At 38.9% G+C, this 21,744-nt stretch overlaps 1 protein-coding gene across 2 annotated transcripts in view; it reads right to left on the bottom strand.

The window, feature by feature from the left end:
* The window catches only part of LOC111155225 (reelin), a 505,959-nt gene that overhangs the window by 252,880 nt on the left and 231,335 nt on the right, over window positions 1-21,744 (bottom strand). For both annotated transcript variants that reach the window (XM_022515343.1, XM_022515345.1), the window contains exon 6: window positions 19,250-19,328. In XM_022515343.1, coding sequence (XP_022371051.1) covers window positions 19,250-19,328 — 79 coding nt within the window. The remainder of the gene's footprint in view (window positions 1-19,249; window positions 19,329-21,744) is intronic.

Here is a 21,744-nt window from a genome sequence, read left to right as displayed (position 1 = left end):
TCAAAATCAATCAGAATAGGTCCACACCCCGTCACATAATAGTAAAATTTACAAGTCTTAGTGACAAAGAGAAAATCCTGAAAGCAGCCCGGGAAAAGAAGTCTGTAATATACAATGGTAAAAATATTAGATTGGCAGCAGACTTATCCACAGAGACCTGGCAGGCCAGAAAGAGCTGGCCTGATATATTCAGAGCACTAAACGAGAAAAATATGCAGCCAAGAATACTATATCCAGCTAGGCTATCATTGAAAATAGAAGGAGAGATTAAAAGCTTCCAGGACAAACAAAAACTGAAAGAATTTGCAAACACCAAACCAGCTATACAGGAAATATTGAAAGGGGTCCTCTAAGCAAAGAGAGACCCTAAAAGTAGTAGATCAGAAAGAAACAGAGACAATATACAATAACAGTCACCTTACAGGCAATACAATGGCACTAAATTCATATCTCTCAATACTTACCCTGAATGTTAATGGGCTAAATGCCCCAATCAAAAGACACAGGGTATCAGAATGGATAAAAAAACAAAACCCATCTATATATTGCCTATAAGAAACTCATTTAGACCCGAAGACACCTCCAGATTTAAAGTGAGGGGGTGGAAAACAATTTATCATGCTAATGGACATCAGAAGAAAGCTGGGGTGGAAATCCTTACATCAGATCAAATAGATTTTAAGCCAAAGACTATAATAAGAGATGAGGAAGGACACTATATCATACTCAAAGGGTCTGTCTAAAAAGAAGATCTAACAATTTTAAATATCTATGCCCCTAATGTGGGAGCAGCCAACTATATAAACCAATTAATAACAAAATCAAAGAAACACATCGACAATAATACAATAATAGTAGGGGACTTTAACACTCCCCTCACTGAAATGGACAGATCATCCGAACAAAAGATCAACAAGGAAATAAAGGCCTTAAATGACACACTGGACCAGATGGACATCACAGATATATTCAGAACATTTCATCCCAAAGCAACAGAATACACATTCTTCTCTAGTGCACATGGAACATTCTTCAGAATAGATCACATCCTCGGTCCTAAATCAGGTCTCAACCAGTATCAAAAGATTGGGATCATTACCCGCCTATTTTCAGACCACAGAGCTCAATCACAAGAGGAAATTTGGAAAGAACCCAAATACATGGAGACTAAACAGCATCCTTCTAAAGAATGAATGGGTCAACCAGGAAATTAAAGAAGAATTGAAAAAATTCCTGGAAACAAATGATAATGAAAACACAACCGTTCAAAATCTGTGGGACACAACAAAGGCAGTCCTGAGAGGAAAATATATAGTGGTACAAGCCTTTCTCAAGAAACGAGAAAGGTCTCAGGTACACAACCTAACCCTACACCTAAAGGAGCTGGAGAAAGAACAAGAAAGAAACCCTAAACCCAGCAGGAGAAGAGCAATCATAAAGATCAGAGCAGAAATCAATGAAAAAGAAACCAAAAAAAACAATAGAACAAATCAACGAAACTAGGAGCTGGTTCTTTGAAAGAATTAATAAGATCGATAAACCCCTGGCCAGACTGGCCAGACTTATCAAAAAGAAAAGAGAGAGGACCCAAATAAATAAAATCATGAATGAAAGAGGAGAGATCACAACTAACACCAAAGAAATACAGACAATTATAAGAACATACTATGAGCAACTCTACGCCAACAAATTGGACAATCTGGAAGAAATGGATGCATTCCTAGAGACATATAAACTACCACAACTGAACCAGGAAGAAATAGAAAGCCTGAACAGACCCATAAGCAGTAAGGAGACTGAAACAGTCATCAAAAATCTCCAAACAAACAAAAGCCCAGGGCCAGATGGCTTCCTGGGCGAATTCTACCAAACATTTAAAGAAGAACTAATTCCTATTCTCCTGAAACTGTTCCAGAAAATAGAAATGGAAGGAAAACTTCCAAACTCATTTTATGAGGCCAGCATCACCTTGATCCCAAAACCAGACAAGGATCCCATCAAAAAAGAGAACTACAGACCAATATCCTTGATGAACACAGATGCAAAAATTCTCACCAAAATACTAGCCAATAGGATTCAACAGTACATTAAAAGGATTATTCACCACGACCAAGTGGGATTTATTCCATGACTGCAAGGTTGGTTCAACATCCACAAATCAATCAATGTGATACAACACATTAATAAAAGAAAGAACAAGAACCATATGATACTCTCCATAGATGCTGAAAAAGCATTTGACAAAGTACAGCATCCCTTCCTGATCAAAGCTCTTCAAAGTGTAGGGATAGAGGGTACATACTTCAATATTATCAGAGCCATCTATGAAAAACCCACCGCAAATATCATTCTCAATGGAGAAAAACTGAAAGCTTTTCCGCTCAGGTCAGGAACATGGCAGGGATGTCCATTATCACCACTGCTATTCAACATAGTACTAGAAGTCCTAGCCTCAGCAATCAGACAACAAAAGGAAATTAAAGGCATCAAAATCGGCAAAGAAGAAGTCAAACTATCACTCTTCACAGATGATATGATACTATATGTGGAAAACCCAAAAGACTCCACTCCAAAACTGCTAGAACTTGTACAGGAATTCAGTAAAGTGTCAGGATATAAAATCAATGCACAGAAATCAGCTGCATTTCTCTACACCAACAACAAGACAGAAGAAAGAGAAATTAAGTCAATCCCATTTACAATTGCACCCAGAACTATAAGATACCTAGGAATAAACCTAACCAAAGAGACTAAGAATCTATACACAGAAAACTATAAAGTACTCATGAAAGAAATTGAGGAAGACACAAAGAAATAGAAAAATGTTCCATGCTCCTGGATTGGAAGAATAAATATTGTGAAAATGTCTATGCTACCTAAAGCAATCTACACATTTAATGCAATTCCTATCAAAGTACCATCCATTTTTTTCAAAGAAATGGAACAAATAATCCTAAAATTTATATGGAACTAGAAAAGACCTCGAATAGCCAAAGCAATATTGAAAAAGAAAGCCAAAGTTGGTGGCATCACAATTCCAGACTTCAAGCTCTATTACAAAGCTGTCATCATCAAGACAGCATGGTACTGGCACAAAAACAGACACATAGATCAATGGAACAGAATAGAGAGCCCAGAAATAGACCCTCAACTCTATGGTCAACTAATCTTCAACAAAGCAGGAAAGAATGTCCAATGGATAAAAGCCTCTTCAATAAATGGTGTTGGGAAAATTGGACAGCCACATGCAGAAAAATGAAATTGAATCATTTCCTTACACCACACATGAAAAAAGACTCAAAATGGATGAAGGACCTCAATGTGAGAAAGGAATCCATCAAAATCCTTGAGGAGAACACAGGCAGCAACCTCTTCGACCTCAGCCGCAGCAACATCTTCCTAGGAACATCGCCAAGGCAAGGGAAGCAAGGGCAAAAATGAACTATTGGGATTTTATCAAGATCAAAAGCTTTTGCACTGCAAAGGAAACAGTTAACAAAACCAAAAGACAGCTGACAGAATGGGAGAAGATATTTGTAAACGACATATCAGATAAAGGGCTAGTGTCCAAAATCTATAAAGAACTTAGCAAACTCAACACCCAAAGAACAAATAATCCAATCAAGAAATGGGCAGAAGACATGAGCAGACATTTCTTCAAAGAAGACATCGAGATGGCCGAAAGACACATGAAAAAGTGCTCCACATCACTCGGCATCAGGGAAATACAAATCAAAACCACAATGAGATATCACCTCACATCAGTCAGAATGGCTAAAATTAACAAGTCAGGAAATGACAGATGCTGGCGAGGATGCGGAAAAAGGGGAACCCTCCTACACTGTTGGTGGGAATGCAAGCTGGTGGCAACCACTCTGGAAAACAGCATGGAGGTTCCTCAAAATGTTGAAAATAGAACTACCCTATGACCCAGCAATTGCACTACTGGGTATTTACCCTAAAGATACAAACGTAGTGATCCGAAGGGGCACGTGCACCCGAATGTTTATAGCAGCAATGTCTACAATAGCCAAACTATGGAAAGAATCTAGAGGTCCATCAACAGATGAATGGATAAAGAAGATGTGGTATATATACACAATGAAATACTATGCAGCCATCAAAAGAAATGAAATCTTGCCATTTGTGATGACGTGGATGGAACTAGAGGGTATCATGCTTAGCGAAATAAGTCAATCGGAGAAAGACAACTATCATATGATCTCCCTGATATGAGGGAGAAGAGATGCAACATGGGGGGTTAAGGGGGTAGGAGAAGAGTAAATGAAACAAGATGGGATTGGGAGGGAGACAAACCATAAGTGACTCTTAATCTTACAAAACAAACTGAGGGTTGATGGGGGGAGGGGGGTTGGGAGAGGGGGCGTGGGGTTATGGACATTGGGGAGGGTATGTGCTATGGTGAGTGCTGTGAAGTGTGTAAACCTGGCGATTCACAGACCTGTACCCTGGGGATAAAAATATATTATATGTTTATAAAAAATAATAAAACAAAACAAAACAAACAAACAAAAAAAAACCCCCAAAAAATTAACTCAAAAAGATAAATGCACCAGTATGTTTATTGCAGAATTATTTACAATGGCAAATATGCAGAAGCAATCTAAGTATCTATCAATAGATAAATGGATAACAAAGATCACACACACACAGACAAACACACACACAGAGGAATATTACTCAGCCATAAAAAAGAATGAAGGGGTGCCTGTGTGGCTCAGTGGGTTAAGCCTCTGCCTTCGGCTTGGGTCATGATCTCAGGGTCCTAGGATAAAGTCCCGCATTGGGCTCTCTATTCAGCAGGGAGCCTGCTTCCCCCTCTCTCTCTGCCTGCCTTTCTGCCTACTTGTGATCTCTCTCTCTGTCAAATAAATAAATAAATAAAATCTTAAAAAAAAAAAAAAGAATGAAATCTAGTCATCTGTGACTGCATAGATGACCTAGAAGGTATTGTGGTAAGGGAAATAAGTTGGTCAGAGAGAGACAAATACCATATAATTTCACTTACATATAGAATCTAAAAAAAAAAAAAAATAGAAACAAAGAGAAAGAGATTCATAAATACAGAGAGCTGGTGGTTTCCATGGGATAGGGGAAGAATGATTTAAGTGAAAGGAACTGAAATGTATAAACTCCTAGTTATAAAACAAATAAGTCACATGGATATAAGATACAGCAGAGGGAATATAGTCAATATTACTGCACTAACTTCATATGGTAACAGATGGTAAATATCCTTATCATGGTGATGTATTTCATAATGTCTATAAATGTCAAATAAGTACATTATACACTGGAAACGAGTATAAATATTATATGTCAACTCTACTTCAATTTTAAAGATATAAGATAAGCAGATTAATTACTTAATAATAAAAGTGTCATTGTTGATATGAAGCCTGAGGCTTGATGTTTGAATTCCCTTAGCAATCATCCATCTATCCACAAATATTGATCATCAGTTTCCAAATCAACTGTATATCAGAAAAGTAAGACACCCTCTTCCCCACAGCTTTTATTAAATGGAAATCAGGTGCAACCTAGAAGCCTGTATATTGTTTCAGGGCGATTCTAACATTGATGGCCTACAGCCTGGCATTGGGGAACCAGTGGCTAGACAACAGATGTGTGATATGTTTGCAGAACCACTTTGATTTTGTAAGGCAATAGGAGTTAGAAAACCAGCAAACACAAGAAAAGAGTAAAGAGGTAACAGCCCTTCTTCCCATTTGGCTCAACAACCCTTCCAGAATTTTTTCTTAATTTGTTGTGCTATAGATCCAGAAACTTAAAATAAAATTTATAAAGGCATTGATACCCTGTTGAACTTAAAGCTTTAGAATTATCATGTATTTAGAATTACTCACTGGGTTGCTGCTTCTTGGAAGAACAATGGCTTCAACAAGGACTGATGGAACAAATCCATCAACTTTCTGCCAATGTCTTTTAAATGTCCTTTGCTTGAATTTCTCACAGCCTGAGAAATTAATTAAATTTATCCTGAATGCCCATCCCTCCAGGTGGTCGAATCCAACATACTCTTGGCTGCCATTGTGTTATTTATTCGTTCATCATTCATTAATTCATTCTTATAATTACCAAACTTGTGTTAAGGACCTACAGGCACTATGGCAAGCTTTAATGGTACAAAGACCAATAGAACAGTGTTATTTTCTTCCAGGACTACACACTACAGAAGACAAAGCAGAGAAACAAGCACACAGTTACAACATAGGGTGCCAATGCAATGATAGCATTTATGGCCTTCTTTCTTTATGCCAGACATTCTAAAGCCCATGTAAATCTCTCAACCTCTCTATAAGATAATTGTCGGTGTCCTCATTTTACTTATAAGAACACTGAGCCTCAGAGAAGTTAAACATTTGCTCAAGTCACCCAGCTACAAAGGTGATGGAGTTGCAGTATGGCCCCGGGCTTGCTAATTCCAACACTCATAAACATTTTCCACAGCCCCTCACTTCTTACGTAGTTATGTCCTGGTTATGTACCGGCTATCATGGCACCTGATTCAGACTGAGGATGGAAGGGAAAGTTCCCGAAGGAGGTGGTCCCAGATCTGGTCCTGAATGAGAACTAGAAGTTACTCAAGAAAGAAGAAAGGTGAGGGTGTGACAGGGCACAAAGAACACAGAGGGGGGCGCATGGATGGCAGGGAGCCTGCTTCCTCCTCTCTCTCTCTCTGCCTGCCTCTCTGCCTACTTGTGATCTCTGTCAAAAAAAAAAAAAAAAAGAACACAGAAGTAGAACTGCCCCTTCAGCGAGTTAGTATGACCAGAATCATACTGCTACATACAGAAGGGTGGCTAAGGATGGGGCTGGAAAGTGGGAACCAGTTCGTGGAAGGCTGCTTGCACCATTTACACACAATGACTCAGTAAATTCATATAAAACCCTCTCCCTCCATTTTTAACCCCCATTGAGAGGATGTTCACACTGAGATTTAGAAATATTAAATGACTGTCCAAGGTTATACAACTTATAAATTATAGAACTGGGATTCAAACTTGCATTCTATTTCCAAAGTCATGATACAAATCCAACTTTTAGTAAAATTACTCTAGCAAATGATGGATTAGAAGTAGAAGAAACAGGACAACTGATGTACCACAAGTAAGATGTCGTAGTGCCTTGAAATAAGGTAGAGATGGAGAAAAGTGGGCACATTCTAGAGTATTCTTATTTAACAGAAATTTAATGTAAGCCACATATGTAATTTTCAACTTTCTAATGGCTATGTTTAAAAGTAAAAAGGGGGGTGCATGGGTGGCACAGTTGGTTAAGCATCCAACTTTTGATTTCAGCTCAGGTCATGCCCTCAGGGTTGTGTGATCAAGTGCTGTACTGGGCTCTGCACTCAGTACGGAGTCTGCTTGAGATTCTCTCTCCCTCTCCACCTCCCGAGCTCATGCATGCTCTCTCTTTCTCTAAAATAAATAAAATCTTTTTAAAAAATGGTAAAAAGAAACAGGTGAAATTGGTTTCAATATTTTATTTAACCCAATATATTTGAATTCTATTTTAACATGTAATTAATGGAAAATTATTAATGACATAGCTTACATTCTTTTTTCCTACTAAGTCTTCTCATACTAAGTGGGGTACATTTTATACTTAAAGCACATCTCAATCCGGACTGGCCACATGTCAAGTGCCCAACAGCTGTGTACGTGACTAGTGGCTGCCATATGGGACAGCACAACCCTAGAGAATTACGGGGCTTGGAAAGTGACTGCTCTCTGGTTCTGCCCATAACTGGAGATGACCTGCTGACAATGGTCATAAATACCTGAACTTCAGAGAAAGGAGATCATCACTGATACGACAGTTTAAGTGGTTGAAATCACTGGAGTGCATGGGAGTCAGGAAAGAGGGAAGGATATTACGAAGTGAGAAGAGAAGAGAAGAGATCCAAGAATGGATCCCGAGGGTACAATCCATCATATTGCCTCTGGTCTGGTTTGTGGAGAGCTCTAACCATCATCGTGACCATCAGCGTATAGCAGTATATACCATCAGCGTATAGCAGTCTGAGCCTATCTCCTCTTCCTTTTCCATGACTGTTGGCAGTGGGTTCGTTTTGGTTCCTAAAAATCTGTGTTGCTCATCAAGGTAACTTCCCTAATAATGAATCTATAACATGACCTTCCTTATGTTTTTTCTATAAAGTTAAGCATTGTAATACTATGCATAAGAATGCCATTATCAGAAAGGAAAAGATACCATAATTTCATCATGAAACAATGATCTTGATGGAGACTAGACAGTACAAAGGGCAGCTAGTGCTCCTGGGTTCCCAGAAGAAGTGACCCATGTCAGAAAGAGAAGGTGAGTTTCAAAAACCTACAGATGTAAACAAACATTCAAACTGTGGCTTAACAACTGAGTTTTCTCAGGAAAATGACCGGGTTTGTAAAGTTAGGTACCATATGCTTCAGAGATTGGTGGGAAGAAGGAAGTTTTAAATAATCCAGTTAAACAGACTTTTATTTTTCAATTTAAAAAGGAATGTGACCTCCTAGGCTAAGGATTAGAAATGGATTGTTTCTCTGCCTAATAATACTTTCCCTAATCTAAGAAAACTCCCCCCTTCTTTTCCTTTTTCCTAATATGAAAAACAGAATATAAGAATTTGACAAATACCATGGCGTATCATATGAACTGTATACCTTGAAATACATTCCGCCATGAGCAGTGTGATTAAAAGAGATTTTGAAGGAAATGCTTGCTATCCCCAAAGACCACGCAAAGCCCGAATCTATTAAGCTCTCTCTGAACCCATTTATCACACGCTTAGTTTCCACATGAAGCTTATCTATTACTAGAGTTAACAGATCATTGCACGTTCGAGTTAGAGGTCATCTGAAATATCCCCGAGTCTCGTCACCCTTCATTTTACAAATGATAGAACAGGACTAGAATTCGGGTTTCCTGACTCCTTGTCCAACATTCTTCCCAGCCCACTCTAACACAGTCAGTAAGAGGAAAGAACACTAATCCCCTAGAAACAATTTGCCCTGAAAAAAATGTTTGTCATTCTTTTTACTGTCATGAGTTTAATTTGAAAATCTACGATGACTTTTCTTAAAAGTTTTTTTTTATTTGATAAAAGGATTTTGTTATGAAAATGTAACAAAAATAAGAAAGATGTCATGAACTTCACAGGAAATGTTAAGAATGAATTTGAAGTACATCATCAAATTCAATGTTCTTTCGCTTATGTACAACCTTAGATAATTCTTCACTCTCTTAAACACAGACGAGCACACTTGTTTTTCACTAACGAAAACATAAAAGGATCAGTAAACATCAAGGCAGGTACTTGTTGACCAACACATCTAAGGTCAAACTATAAACATAAAAGAAAAAAGAAGAGAAAAAATTTATTTTTATTTTTTTATTATGTTATCTTAATCATCATACATTAGTTTTTGATGTTGCATTCCAAGATTCGTTGTTTACGTGCAACACCCAGTGCTCCGTGCAATATGTAAAAAAATTTTAAAAAGAAAAAGAAATGTTTTGAACCAAGGTTTCGTTTTTCACTGTAACAAGGTCCTTGGCAATTTGAAACTTGTTATTTGGTGTCAATTCTCTGTCTTTGTTTTTTATTATTTAGGTGGCTGTGTTCGTCTGGGATAAAGAATTATATGTAATGTGCATTTTTGCTGGATAGTGTATACTTCTGAAGGTATAATTATGCTTTCAATCCTGATTGAAAAATTATTAGGCTGGAAAACACGCCAACCACCCGTTCCGTAGGCACAGAGGAAGCTGAAGTGGAATGTCCCTGGAGGACATGGTCCCCACGTAAGGCAGTGACTCACACAGGACTTTAAGGACACAGGAAAGAGGAGGAGGATTAATGAGAAAACTGGGCTCCTTCACACAACAGAAGATTTATGAATGGTTGGTGGTGACATCATCCTCCTAACAATAAATAAATAATTGAAACATTATTTTCTCAAGAGCCGTCTAATTACATGGCTCATTCTTCTTTCTACAATAGAGTGAAATAACTTCAGCCTTTAGTCAGGCATTCTGCTGAGACAAGTTAATCACCTGGAAAGTCACTGACGATCAGTTATCATCAAATTCTCATTTGAGATACATGCCGTTTGTCCCCAAAATCGAGGACATCGGATGATCTCTCCAGAATTTATTGCCTCTGAGTAAGTCAGTGCCTGAGACTCAGCCTCCAAGAAGCAATCCAGCATTCTACGAGCCAGAATTGTGTATCTACCAGCATTTCCGAATGGAGATATTAAAATAATTTTAATATGGGCACTGAATAGAAAAAGTATTTGAAAATGGAAAAAGGAAAAGAAAAATCTCTTGACTCCAAGGATAACATGACTTTTCTTTCTGGAACCGCTCACACTGCGTGTCTGACAGAATCTGATGTGTGGGTCTGCAAGGCAAGGCCAGATGAGGGATGGTGAATCCACCAGAGTAAAGGGGGCCCTGAGGGCCATTTGGTAGCTGGGCAGTCCACTGGCTTCTTCTGAAGATACCAGAGCTCCTGGTACTTTCCACTCAAACCTCAACAATGAGAACATTCAACTTCTGACCACATTTTATAATAAAGATACAATGTTTCATAATGAAAAGGGCATAACTATTTTCTTGTGAAAGATTAAGCTTTTTAAAAAAACCCTCTTCTCTTTGTAAATGTGGAATATTTTTAGAAAAACAGCAAGGAAATTTCACTCTGTAAGACTGAGAATAATATCACCTTCAACGATGTCATGCCTTTTTTTTTTTTTTTTAAGAAGCTAACACATGCCCTCGATGTGAAAATGACAAACCCCATTTATGGCTCATCCTCATTACTTCTCACTGAGGAAAGGAAGAGAGCTCTTTTTATTTCACTAGGGAGTTTTAAATTTTGATCTCTTTGTTAACAGGTACAATGACAAATACTATTTGGGTTGAAAATAACTCTTCTAATATCCTACTCCTGCATGCAATATTCTGACCTCCTACTATGGTGAATTCCACTACATGCTGCTTGAAGAAATATTTTCTCCCTTGTTTCAAATGTACTTGACATTTAATTCCATTGAATGAGCTCTTACTTCTGTCATCTAAAACAGAGATTAAAGAAGGAGATAATAAGCCTCAAGATTCACACCTTATTTTATTGGTAGGACACCTCCTGGTTAACCTTTCTATTGTAGAAGAAGCTTTTCCCCAGAGCAATGACATCATGGTAAGAGAAGAAGAGGAAGGAGGGGGAGGAGGCAGGAGAGGAAGGCAAGAGGAGAGTTTTGTAATAAGAGAAAAAAGTTATTAACAAAAGAGAAGAAACAGAAAGAGTGGGAAGAGGTGAAGAAGTCAAGAGGGAGGAAGTGAGAGAAAAAGTAGAGAAGGATGCCATAAGATCAGAGTATTGGACCAGAGACCCTAAAAAAATCAAATTATAATTTTATAACTCACAAATAGGTAGATACATTAGAGATTCTGGCAAAGGTGTCTTATCTCAGAGAAAAGATTTATTTTGCCTGACTATTCACATCTATTCATGATCTCCCTTGGTCACCTACTCTTGAAAGAAAATGGAAGGTTTATACTCTGTGTTCCACTATGTAACGCAGAAGTCTATGAGGTCATATGTCTTCTACGTGATCAGCATTACCAACAAAATCCACCAGAAATCCTTTAGCAGTGCTGTAGAGCCCTTGGTGTCCATGGTCAGTCCTCCCCTTCACCCATCCCTGTCTTCCAGGCTTCCTGCCCCTGGGCCTCCTGGACCTTGAGCAAAGAGGATGGCCTTTTATGCAGTTTCCTTCCCATTGACACCGCTCATCAGTCTATCTTTTTATTCTTCTGATTTCTTGGAAACCACTTACATTGTGGTTCTCACACTTGCCTACTAAATGGGGGTCCTCTCTCTGTTTTTGTTTTTTTCTTGGGGGGCGGGCCTCCAAGATACCAATGAATCAGGAAGCAATTTTTCTGCTTGCTTGACTTGTTCTCTCTTATGGGCTAAGCTTTTAGTCACTGAATAAAGCTCCAGCTAGAATAACTCACCTCCTCCCATCCTTAAACCTCAGTCTTTTTATAGTCTTTGTTCAGACAGTCCTTTTCAAACAAAATAAACTGTGATCAGCCAAATCACCATGTTTTTGCTCTATTTCAGAATAACTGCTCCAATAAATTAGTATTTTCAAGACAATACGAGTTGCAGCAGACACGTGATCTCCCTTCTGCCGGTCCTGTAGTATGATCTATCCCAGATACAAATGGAAATCTTCTAGTCTCTTCTGGATTCAAGCAACCTTACACAAAGCTACCCATGGCTTTAGCTTCTTTAGCTATAAACTGAGGGGCTTTCTGTATGCTAAACCCATGGACAGAGGTCTTCATGTACCAGAGGACCTGAGACAACTTCATTTGCATCTTTCCTCCTGATGTCTTATCTTCCTTTGGCATCACGACCTACTCGCTGAAGATGCTTGTTCTGAGGACTGACTCCTGTTCTTCCCTGGTCTCTGCTGAAAAGGACATCTCTGCTATTATTATTGTGCTGGAGGGAAAACATCTGTTGTCATCAAGTTGCCATTTATCATCATGTTTCCTAACAGTCCCACGTTTCCCACTAGAACATCAGAGCCTAGTGATATTACAGCCCCAAATGCCTTCTGTGATCTTCGAAAACAAGCATTAAAGGGATAATCCGTTAAGCAAAACAAGGATTCCTGTTTGACTTTGTAATTGCTTGGAGGATAAAGGCACTTCCTAAGAAAACTTAAGTCGCTTTTCACAAATTATTCACTTTCTAGTTCCTTTAACTTTCTTTTGCTCTGAACTCTTCATAACCACGAGTTATGAATCAATAATGTCTCCTCTTTCTTATCTTTTCACATTTTCTTGTTATTGCTGAATTTATGCATTGAGGTAAATTTGGACACAGTGACCTGTACAGACCTCAAGCTTTGACAAGTGCACACACATCTATGTAATCCAGGCCCCTCAAGACATATACAACAGGGCACCTAGGTGGCTCAGTCATTTAGCGTCTGCCTTCAGCTCAGGTCATGATCCCAGAGTCCTGGGATCAAGCCCTACATCGCGGTCCCTGCTCGGTGGGAAGCCTGCTTTTCCCTCTGCCACCTCCCCCTGCTTGTGTTCCCTCTCTCGCTGTGTCTCTCTCTGTCAAATAAATAAATAAAAAATCTTAAAAATATATATATATATACACACAACACATTCATTACCCCTAGAAAGCTCCTCCTGCCCTTACCAGTCAATCTCTCTCTTATCCCAGAAACAATCACTGATCTAATTTCTAGCATTTTAGATAATTTTTACCTATCCTAAATTTCAGTGGAATCACATAGTAAGATCAAATAAATGAAATCTTAAAAAGAAAAAAGAACTATTCTGGGTCTGGCTTCTTTCATTCAACATAATGTTTTTGAGATTAAACTGTGCTGTTTCAACTACCAACAGTTCATTCCTTTTTATGGCTGAATAGTATTCCATTGTGTGGTTATGTCACTGTTTATCCATTCTTCTGATGATGGGTACCTGGGATGCTCCCAGTTTGGGGCGATTAGTTATGTTTCTTTTTAATAAAACAAAACCAAACTTGTGCTCCATTCATATGAAATACTGGTAGCGTTTATATCACATGAAAAAAGTTTAATTTATTGAAAGGAACTATGAAAGTACAGTCAATGTACAAGTGGTAGATGCTACAGTGAAATGTTAATGAGATAAAGCCTATTTGTAGGTCCTTCATTTCTTCTAACTGTAGCTATATGAGGGTTTTCTTCTCACTTCCCCTTTTTTAAAAAAAGGATTTGATTTATTTATTTGAGAGAGAGAGTAAGCGAGAGAGAGAGCACAAGTGGGGGGTGGGGGAGCAGAGGGAGAGGGAGAAGCAGACGCCCTGCTGAGCAGGGAGCTCGATGTGGGGCTCGATCCCAGGACCTGAGCTGAAGGCAGATGCTTAACTGACTGAGACACTCAGGCGCCCAGTCACGTCCCTTTTTCTGGAGGTTGGGTGATGGCTTCTATATGACTAAGACACTCCTGATCCCTTCCATCATAGTAACACACTTAAAATGATACTGGAGACTTGTCAGCAGTGCTGATACTGCTCCTGCCCCCTCATGGCCAAGGACACATTCGAATGGATGAAGTCACCATTGCCGTGTAGAGGTAGACTTCCACGTGGACCGACATCAGGGCACCCAAGAAGTGAAGAAACATAACTCTCAACAAACCTGAGCCACCGCTATACTCCCCTGAGGGGGCTTTGTTGTTCTCTCCCTTTGTAACTTGACTTGTCATCTCCCATTCAAACAAAGCAATCAGAAGTGCCTTGGGGGGGGGAGTGGGGGACCGACGCTTCCCTGGAAGAGCCCCAGAGATAATGGGGGAACAAAGAGCAGAAGGATGAGACTGTGTATTTCGGGGAGGTAGAAGGACACAAGCTGCGTGACAGTGTACCGGAGCACAGCGTTGCCAAGATGCCCGGGGGCCCAGATCCAGGAGCGGCAGCACAGTTTCCTGGTCCTCAGCCGGCATCAACACAGAGCCCTGCCCTGAAGGAATGGATAGGACGAGGACAAAGGCTGTCTGTGTGGACCAGTCACCAAAGACTAGATGAGACATGGAGACGCCATGGGTATCAGCAGGAACAGATGACTAGGAGACCAGAGGTACACCCTCATACCACCCCCGCCTTTGTGCCAATAAGTCCTCTGAAACTTTCTTACAACATCAGGAAAATGGAAGAGGGTTAGCCAAAGGTGACTGAAGTTAAGTTTTCATCACTGGTAGGAGATGGACAATAAAAAGAAATTAAGTTGGGTTATGAAAGAATAAAGAAAGTTTTATTTCTCTGATGCCCAAGTTTATGGAGAGAATTTGTAACTGCCGCACTTGTGTAAGCATAAACAATTTCTGGAAGGACTGGCAGAAACGGCTAACAGTTGTTGCCCCTGGAGGAAGGGAATATAGGTGCTGTGTGGGAGGAAGGCTTATTTTTATTATTTATTTTTTTTTAAACTAGATTGGACTTTTTGCCAAGTAAATTTATTATTTTTTAATGAAATCTAATATTTAAACTAAATATATAAAACATTCAACATTGAATCGATGGAAAAAAAGTTTCTTGGCTCTATTCCAACTGCAGCCAGACACTTGGAATAGTAACTGGGCTGTTATGTTCATTCATAATAATAGTCATATTGTTTTATGGTCCTTGTTTTTTATGTACAGTGTTTTGTACATGAGATAATAAACTTGGCTATCAAAAATTACATGTAATGGAGTGAAAAAAATTGATTTTATTAGATGAAGTTAATGGAAGCAAATAAGTTGTGAGCGGTTAATTTTTAAACAATTCTACCTCTCCCTCACTGCGCAGACATGACTTCAGTTTCTTAATTTATTCTTTAGCGTGTCCTTAAAAATTACAAATTAAATAATGCATATGATGATTTTTAAACCCTGGGGCAGAAACATGCTTATAAAAGCAGTACGTTTTTCTCTTGTGGCAAATTCCCCGGTGATGTACTTAGTCATGGGAATTTGGCCAACAGCCGTGCCCCAGACCCTCTGCTCTATGTGGTAGGAGGCACAGAGGCACAGAGTTCCAGACTGGGCAGCAAGGTTTTCTCCTTCCCACATTGTCCAAGTTGCCCAGTGATTTCTAATTCTGCGGGGTCAGGGGGAGAGAATCAAAGACAAGATCACAGAGAACAAAACTCATATGCCAGTATGCATTCTTAGAAAAGGGATTTCAGGAGAGTCATAACTGCCCATAGAAATCCAAAAAAGTAGGGCTTCCTTACGTTTCTTGAAAAATCTGACTGGGATGTCTGATTTTATTGGCTGCTGGTTTCTGACTTTAGGAAGTGTACATCTATTTTTAAGGATTCTGAGACAGTGTCTATCATCTTTTTTCTCCTTCTCTGTGATTCTACTCTATTTTCACAAACATATGACCCATATATTATATAATACAGATGCATTTACTCTGATGACTGTTTTTCATCCAAATGTAATGAGGGAAGACTTGAGGACTCATTTAAATAAATTGGTTGAGAAATTTTTTAAAAAGATTTTTATTTATTTATTTTTCAGAGAGAGAGAGCATAGCTAGGGGAGCAGCAAGCAGAGGGGGAGAGAGAAGCAGGCTCCCTGCTGAGCAGAGAGCCAGATGTGGGGCTCAATCCCAGAACCCTGGGATCATGACCTGAGCCAAAGGCGCTTAACCGACTGAGCCACCCAGACACCCTGACAATTTTTAAGCTAATAATGATTTGGGGTCCTATGTGGGCTTAGAGGAGGCAGGGAGAACATTGCACAAATCAGCACAGGAGGAAGAAAGGAAGGAACAAAGAGAAGGAGGGAGAAAAGGAGAGAGGAAGGAAAGCAGGGGAAGAGAGCAGAGCAGGTAAGGATGAGACAGAGAAAGAAAGAGAAAGAGGAAAAGAGAGAAGAGAGAGAGAAGCAAAGAGGGGAAGGAACTACATTTTCTGAGCACCTACGATACCAGGCTTGACGCCAGACCTTTGCAGCCAAAGGTCTCATCAAACTAGAATGAAGCTGTAAAAACAGTATTTATCTCACTTTTACTGACCAGGAAACAGGCTCAGTGCGGTAAAGGAACCTTGTCACTTTTCTCAAGGTACCCAGCTGGCCCATGGCGAGCTCAAGAATCATAGGAGTCACACCTGACATCAAAAACTCTGCCACCTTTTTGCTCAACAAAATCATCTCTCAAATGATGAGAGGTTCATAGTTGGGAGTTTTTTGTTTTGTTTTGTTTTTAAATCTTAAAGGGACTACGTGAAGGAGACTGTGAGCAGTAAGGGTTAAAGTAAAATTACTCTAAGTATATTTGATAGAAAACAGAAGTACGTGGCTTTTTAAAGTTAACAAATTTTTTTTTTAAGTGGGATAAACATAGCTTAAGTGAAAGGGACACAAAATCCATAACTTCGGTCAAGGAAGCATATATCAGATCAGTCATGAAAATGGGTGAAGCAAAATCAATCATGTTTTATTGATTTCAAAAACAAAAGAATTTGAACCACATAAAAGTCACATTTTGTATCTGTCAAGAAAATTTGGTGAAGACAATGAATTAGCTTGACAGAAATGAACTTGCCTTGAAAGAAACAAATCATCTGATAACATCTATATTAATGAAATATAAAAAACCCAAATGTCAGGGGGAGGAAGAACTTTTCCTGGGTACAAGCAGTGCTTAGAAAATTTCATTGGCCTTTTCTTAATAAAGATTTTCAATTTATTTTAAGAAACTTATATTTAGGATATGTTCACAGGGAAGTGAAATTTTATTGGTAAATTATTTCTTAAATGGCAGATAAATTATGAGACTTTATGACTCTGTCCAGTCTGATTTTTACTCTATAGTACATAGATCTTTCTAGAAGACACAAGAAGAAGAAAAAAAGAAGACATTCCTCCATCTAGTATTGAAGCACCAGCCCTCTCTGTCATCTTCAACGCTCAGCTCAAGGGTTACTTTCTCCAAGAAAATCCCACCAGAGTCATCTTTCTCTTTTTTGGAACTACAGTACCTATGCTAATTTGTACCCCTCTATGATACTTAAAGAATTTTTATCCTGGATCATAAGGTTTTTAAAAATATGTTCTTAGTATATCTTCTGCTAAACCGTAAGCTACTTGAGAAGAGGAACTATATGTCTTCTTAATTTATTGTTATCAATAAAATGATTATTGCTTAATATTTGTTGAACAGTGAAAATAAAGAAAAACAGACATGAACATCATGTGCTGACTTTTGAGGATGGAATTCTAGTCTTTTTAAAATTTTTAAATTTGAGTATAGTAGACACATAATGTTACATTCATTTCAGGTGCACGACATAGTGACTCAGCTTCTGTATATTCACAGTTCTGCTCACCACAAGCATAGCTAGCTACCACCTGTCACCATACAATGCTACCACAATATCACTGACTATATTCCCTATGCTAGAAGGAATTTTATTCCCATTCCATAGCTAGAAGCCTGTATCTCCCACTCTCTTCCACCATTTTGCCCATCCCCGCTTCCCTCTGGCACCCATCAGTTGTTCTCCGTATTTATAGGTCTGATTCTGATTTTTGTTTATGATTTGTTTATTCATTTGTTTTGTTTTTTTAGATTCCACATATATGTGAAATCATATGGTATTTATCTCTCTCAATCTGACTTATTTCCATTAGCATAATACCTTCTAGGTCCATCCAGGTTGTTGCAAATGACCAGATCTCATCCTTTGTTGTGGCTGTGTAATATTCCATCACTCACTGTCTCTCTCTCTCTCTCTCTCTCTCTCTTTCTCACACACACACACACCCCTTCCTTATCCATTCACCTATCAATAGACATTTAGGTTACTTCCATATCTTGTCTATTGTAAATGATGCTGCAATAGCATTGCATATACAATTTGAATCAGTATTTTTCACTTTCTTTCTTTGGATTTTGGTTGTAACTCGAAAGTTCACATTTGAGCTTCAAATTTATTTTGAACTCTTGATTGTGTATACAAAAACATTTAGTGTCCTAGAAAATCCACATTCAGACATTCCCAGAAATTACACAGATTGATTATAGCTCTAGGTTGACAGACCTATTTCTCTAGTCAGCAAAAGTACGACAAATTGCCAACAAATTCATGCATCCATTTACGTATTCAACAAGTTTTTAATGAATGATTTTGGTTCATTATTTCTTTGTCCTCAAATATCCCACAGAGTTGCATCTAAGCTGCCTTCGAAGGAGACAATGGAGTATAAATAATGAGGTGGTCAAAAAACTTAGAAGTTATTTGTATGACTCAAATCACCTGTCATTTCAGACAGACCACTTCCCCTCTTTTGCTCAGCATAAACACAATTGTTAGACACACTAAAGCATAGTTTTTTCTACATAAAGAACTTGTACAACTGAAAAAAAAAATCTAACCATACACATGGCTTTGAGGTGGCACCTACATTCAGCTCTTAAAGAAGTCACGAAATAGACACCATGCAGTCTACACAGCTCTGCTTCCTAGTTGAACAACTCACAACTCTCACTGATCCCTTATTGCTAACATGCAACTTAATGTTATGAACTGCTCCAAGTCAGTTATTTGTATGATGCAGTCAGCATCATGTTTTCTTGGCATTGAAAAAACACACTGAAGTGAGGCACATTCCTGTAACTTACCATATATTTGGATTCAACTCTAGTTGGTGGTAGGAGTCAAAGTCATCTCGTAGGATAATGCTGTCACTATGTACTTCAGCTAAAAGAAAAATAAAATACTTAGAAAAAAATTACACTAAACAATAGATTCAGCTACATGAAAGTGTCAATGTGCTGCCTTTACAAGGAATAACGATATTTTAAATTAAAGCTGAATTTTAAATGAGTGGTTGATGATATTTGCTTTGTCCCTAACCTATGAAGGGAAAAGGGTAAAGGCTCTGCTGTTTAGACACACAGAAGTCTGGAAACCAGAGTCCCCAAAGAGAAATTCTACCAAATTGTCACCTGCTAAACGAGGGAGGAAGGCCAAGGTCAGTACTAACCTACAAAGAGAGGTCATGCAAGACTTGCCTCTGGTAGCTCTATATGCTCAGTGTTAAATCACTTTACAGTGTAGAAGGAGAAGGAACATTCTGGCTGTTCACTGTTGGCTAATATGTTTGGTATTTTACCCATTCCTCTTCTATTTCCTACTGTCCCTCTGGCCCTGACTTGTTTTCTCTCATTCTCTATAGTCACTCATTTTTTAATTTAATGTGTTGCAAATTGTTAACATTTCTTCCCCCAGAGCTGCACTGGAGAAATGATCTACATGAGTCCATGAAAGTCCCAAGTAAAGTCATGTTAAAAGTCAGAAGGAATACCAGGGAACCATCCATAGTTTAAAGCATGCCATCGTTACACTTGGGCTGGTATTAGGTACCCATTTTCCAGCTTTAGAACAACTTGAGCCATTCTAAGGGCAAAAACTGTCCTCATAAACTGTAGAATATGTGCTTTTTCCACTGAATAGAAGGCAGACAAGTAAAAAAAAGTCACGCCTCATTTTTAAGATTGTGTGAGAAACTACCACTAGTTCTATTCAAGTTGTAAAAAATGAATTTAGTGCTTAAAAGCCCTCTCTCATCCAATTCCCGTGGTCTGCTTGGGAAAGTTGTTTTGGCTAATATAAGTTCTCCAGGCTTGTATAATTTTGTTTGAACGAGTTTACACACACTTTTTGGAAAAAATTAAAATCATAGGATATGATTAACCAAAAAAAGTAACAAAAAATTTTATTATCAATTTTATATTTTTATTTGTATTTTAAAAACTATATTTTATCATATATATTTTATTATATATATATACTTTTTTTTTTTGGCTCACTTGAAAATAATTTGTTAACTCACGGGGTAATTAAAGTCACCTCCGACTATCAGGAAGCATACTTCCAGATTCTCTTTGGTGACACGGCCACCCTTACTCTCTTGATTCCAGGTACGCCAGCAGGTGAGCACATAACGACGTCTGAGCAACCAGTGAATCAGCACGTATTCAGAGAAATGGCTGCTCAGACTCGAAGCCTTAGGCAGGACAACAGGGAGAATATGGATTTCCGCTGGAGAGAACGCTGTGATGTGTTCTGTGCGTGGGAGTGATTTAATGATTCCTCTGAGCCTTCGGATGCAGGGCCTGAATTGCCTGCAGGGTCCAGCTCTCCCAGACACCTAAGCTAGCCTAGACACAGCTGGGCCACAGCGGGTCACCAGCCTGCCTGGGCTGCCAGAAGGCAGGCTTCTAAGCACTGGCATTCGTCTGCCAAAGAAGAAGGGCCCCAAGCCGTAGCATTACATGAAAGTCGAGCTTCTCGAGGCAGATCCTCCAAAGAGAAAAATAAATTAATTGGGTTTGTATGTTGAAAGGAAAAGCCCGAGAGACAAATAACTGACCCATCTCCAAGTGCCAGCGCTAGAGACATCGGAAAAGGCCGGAGCCAGCTGGGATGACTTATTCTTCATTCTTATGACATATGTAGTGTAGGAAATGGCTTTTAAAATAAATCTTCACCAACACAGATGAGAAACTCTTAACTCTTAAAGATCACTTGTTTTCTAGAGAATGTTTGACAAAGGTGTGGGTAAGCCTCAATCGTTCTTGTTCACGTGTTTACTGCTTTCTAAACACTATTATGTCATTGAGCACTTTACACAAAGGAATTCATTTCAGCCTCAGGATAACCCGAAGAGGTAGGTATTATTATGACTTCCACTCTACAGACGAGGAAACTGAGGCCCAGACAGGCTAAGTAACTTACTCCGTGTACGTGGCTAGCAAGTGGGAAGGTGAGATGAGCCGAGGTAGCAGCTCCAGAAACTATCCCCTTAACTGCTATATAACATTGCCTCGCACGGCCGTATGGAAAGAACATGAGAAAAATGAGAGGTGGGAACTTCACGTGGTGCCTTGAAATAAAGCTTACAGCTATTTAAACAGCCTCATTTGAATTTTAAAAGAAATGACTAAACTTCTTCTCTTTTTGCAAACCAGCACTGGTCTGAACAGGTATCTGAAGTCTGAAATGATCTCCATCCCTCCATACCCTCCTTACCACTATGCCCATGATCTCCTATTTGTGACGGGCAGGAGCTCTGGGGAACATTTAGCACAGAATACAGAATGAAAAGGTCACA

Source organism: Enhydra lutris, unplaced genomic scaffold (genome assembly GCF_002288905.1).
Source record: "Enhydra lutris kenyoni isolate GAN:26980312 unplaced genomic scaffold, ASM228890v2 scaffoldscaffold40, whole genome shotgun sequence".
NCBI lineage: Eukaryota > Metazoa > Chordata > Mammalia > Carnivora > Mustelidae > Enhydra > Enhydra lutris.
The sequence above is the reverse complement of the archived record's forward strand: the minus strand, read 5'-3'. Positions and strand labels throughout refer to the sequence as shown.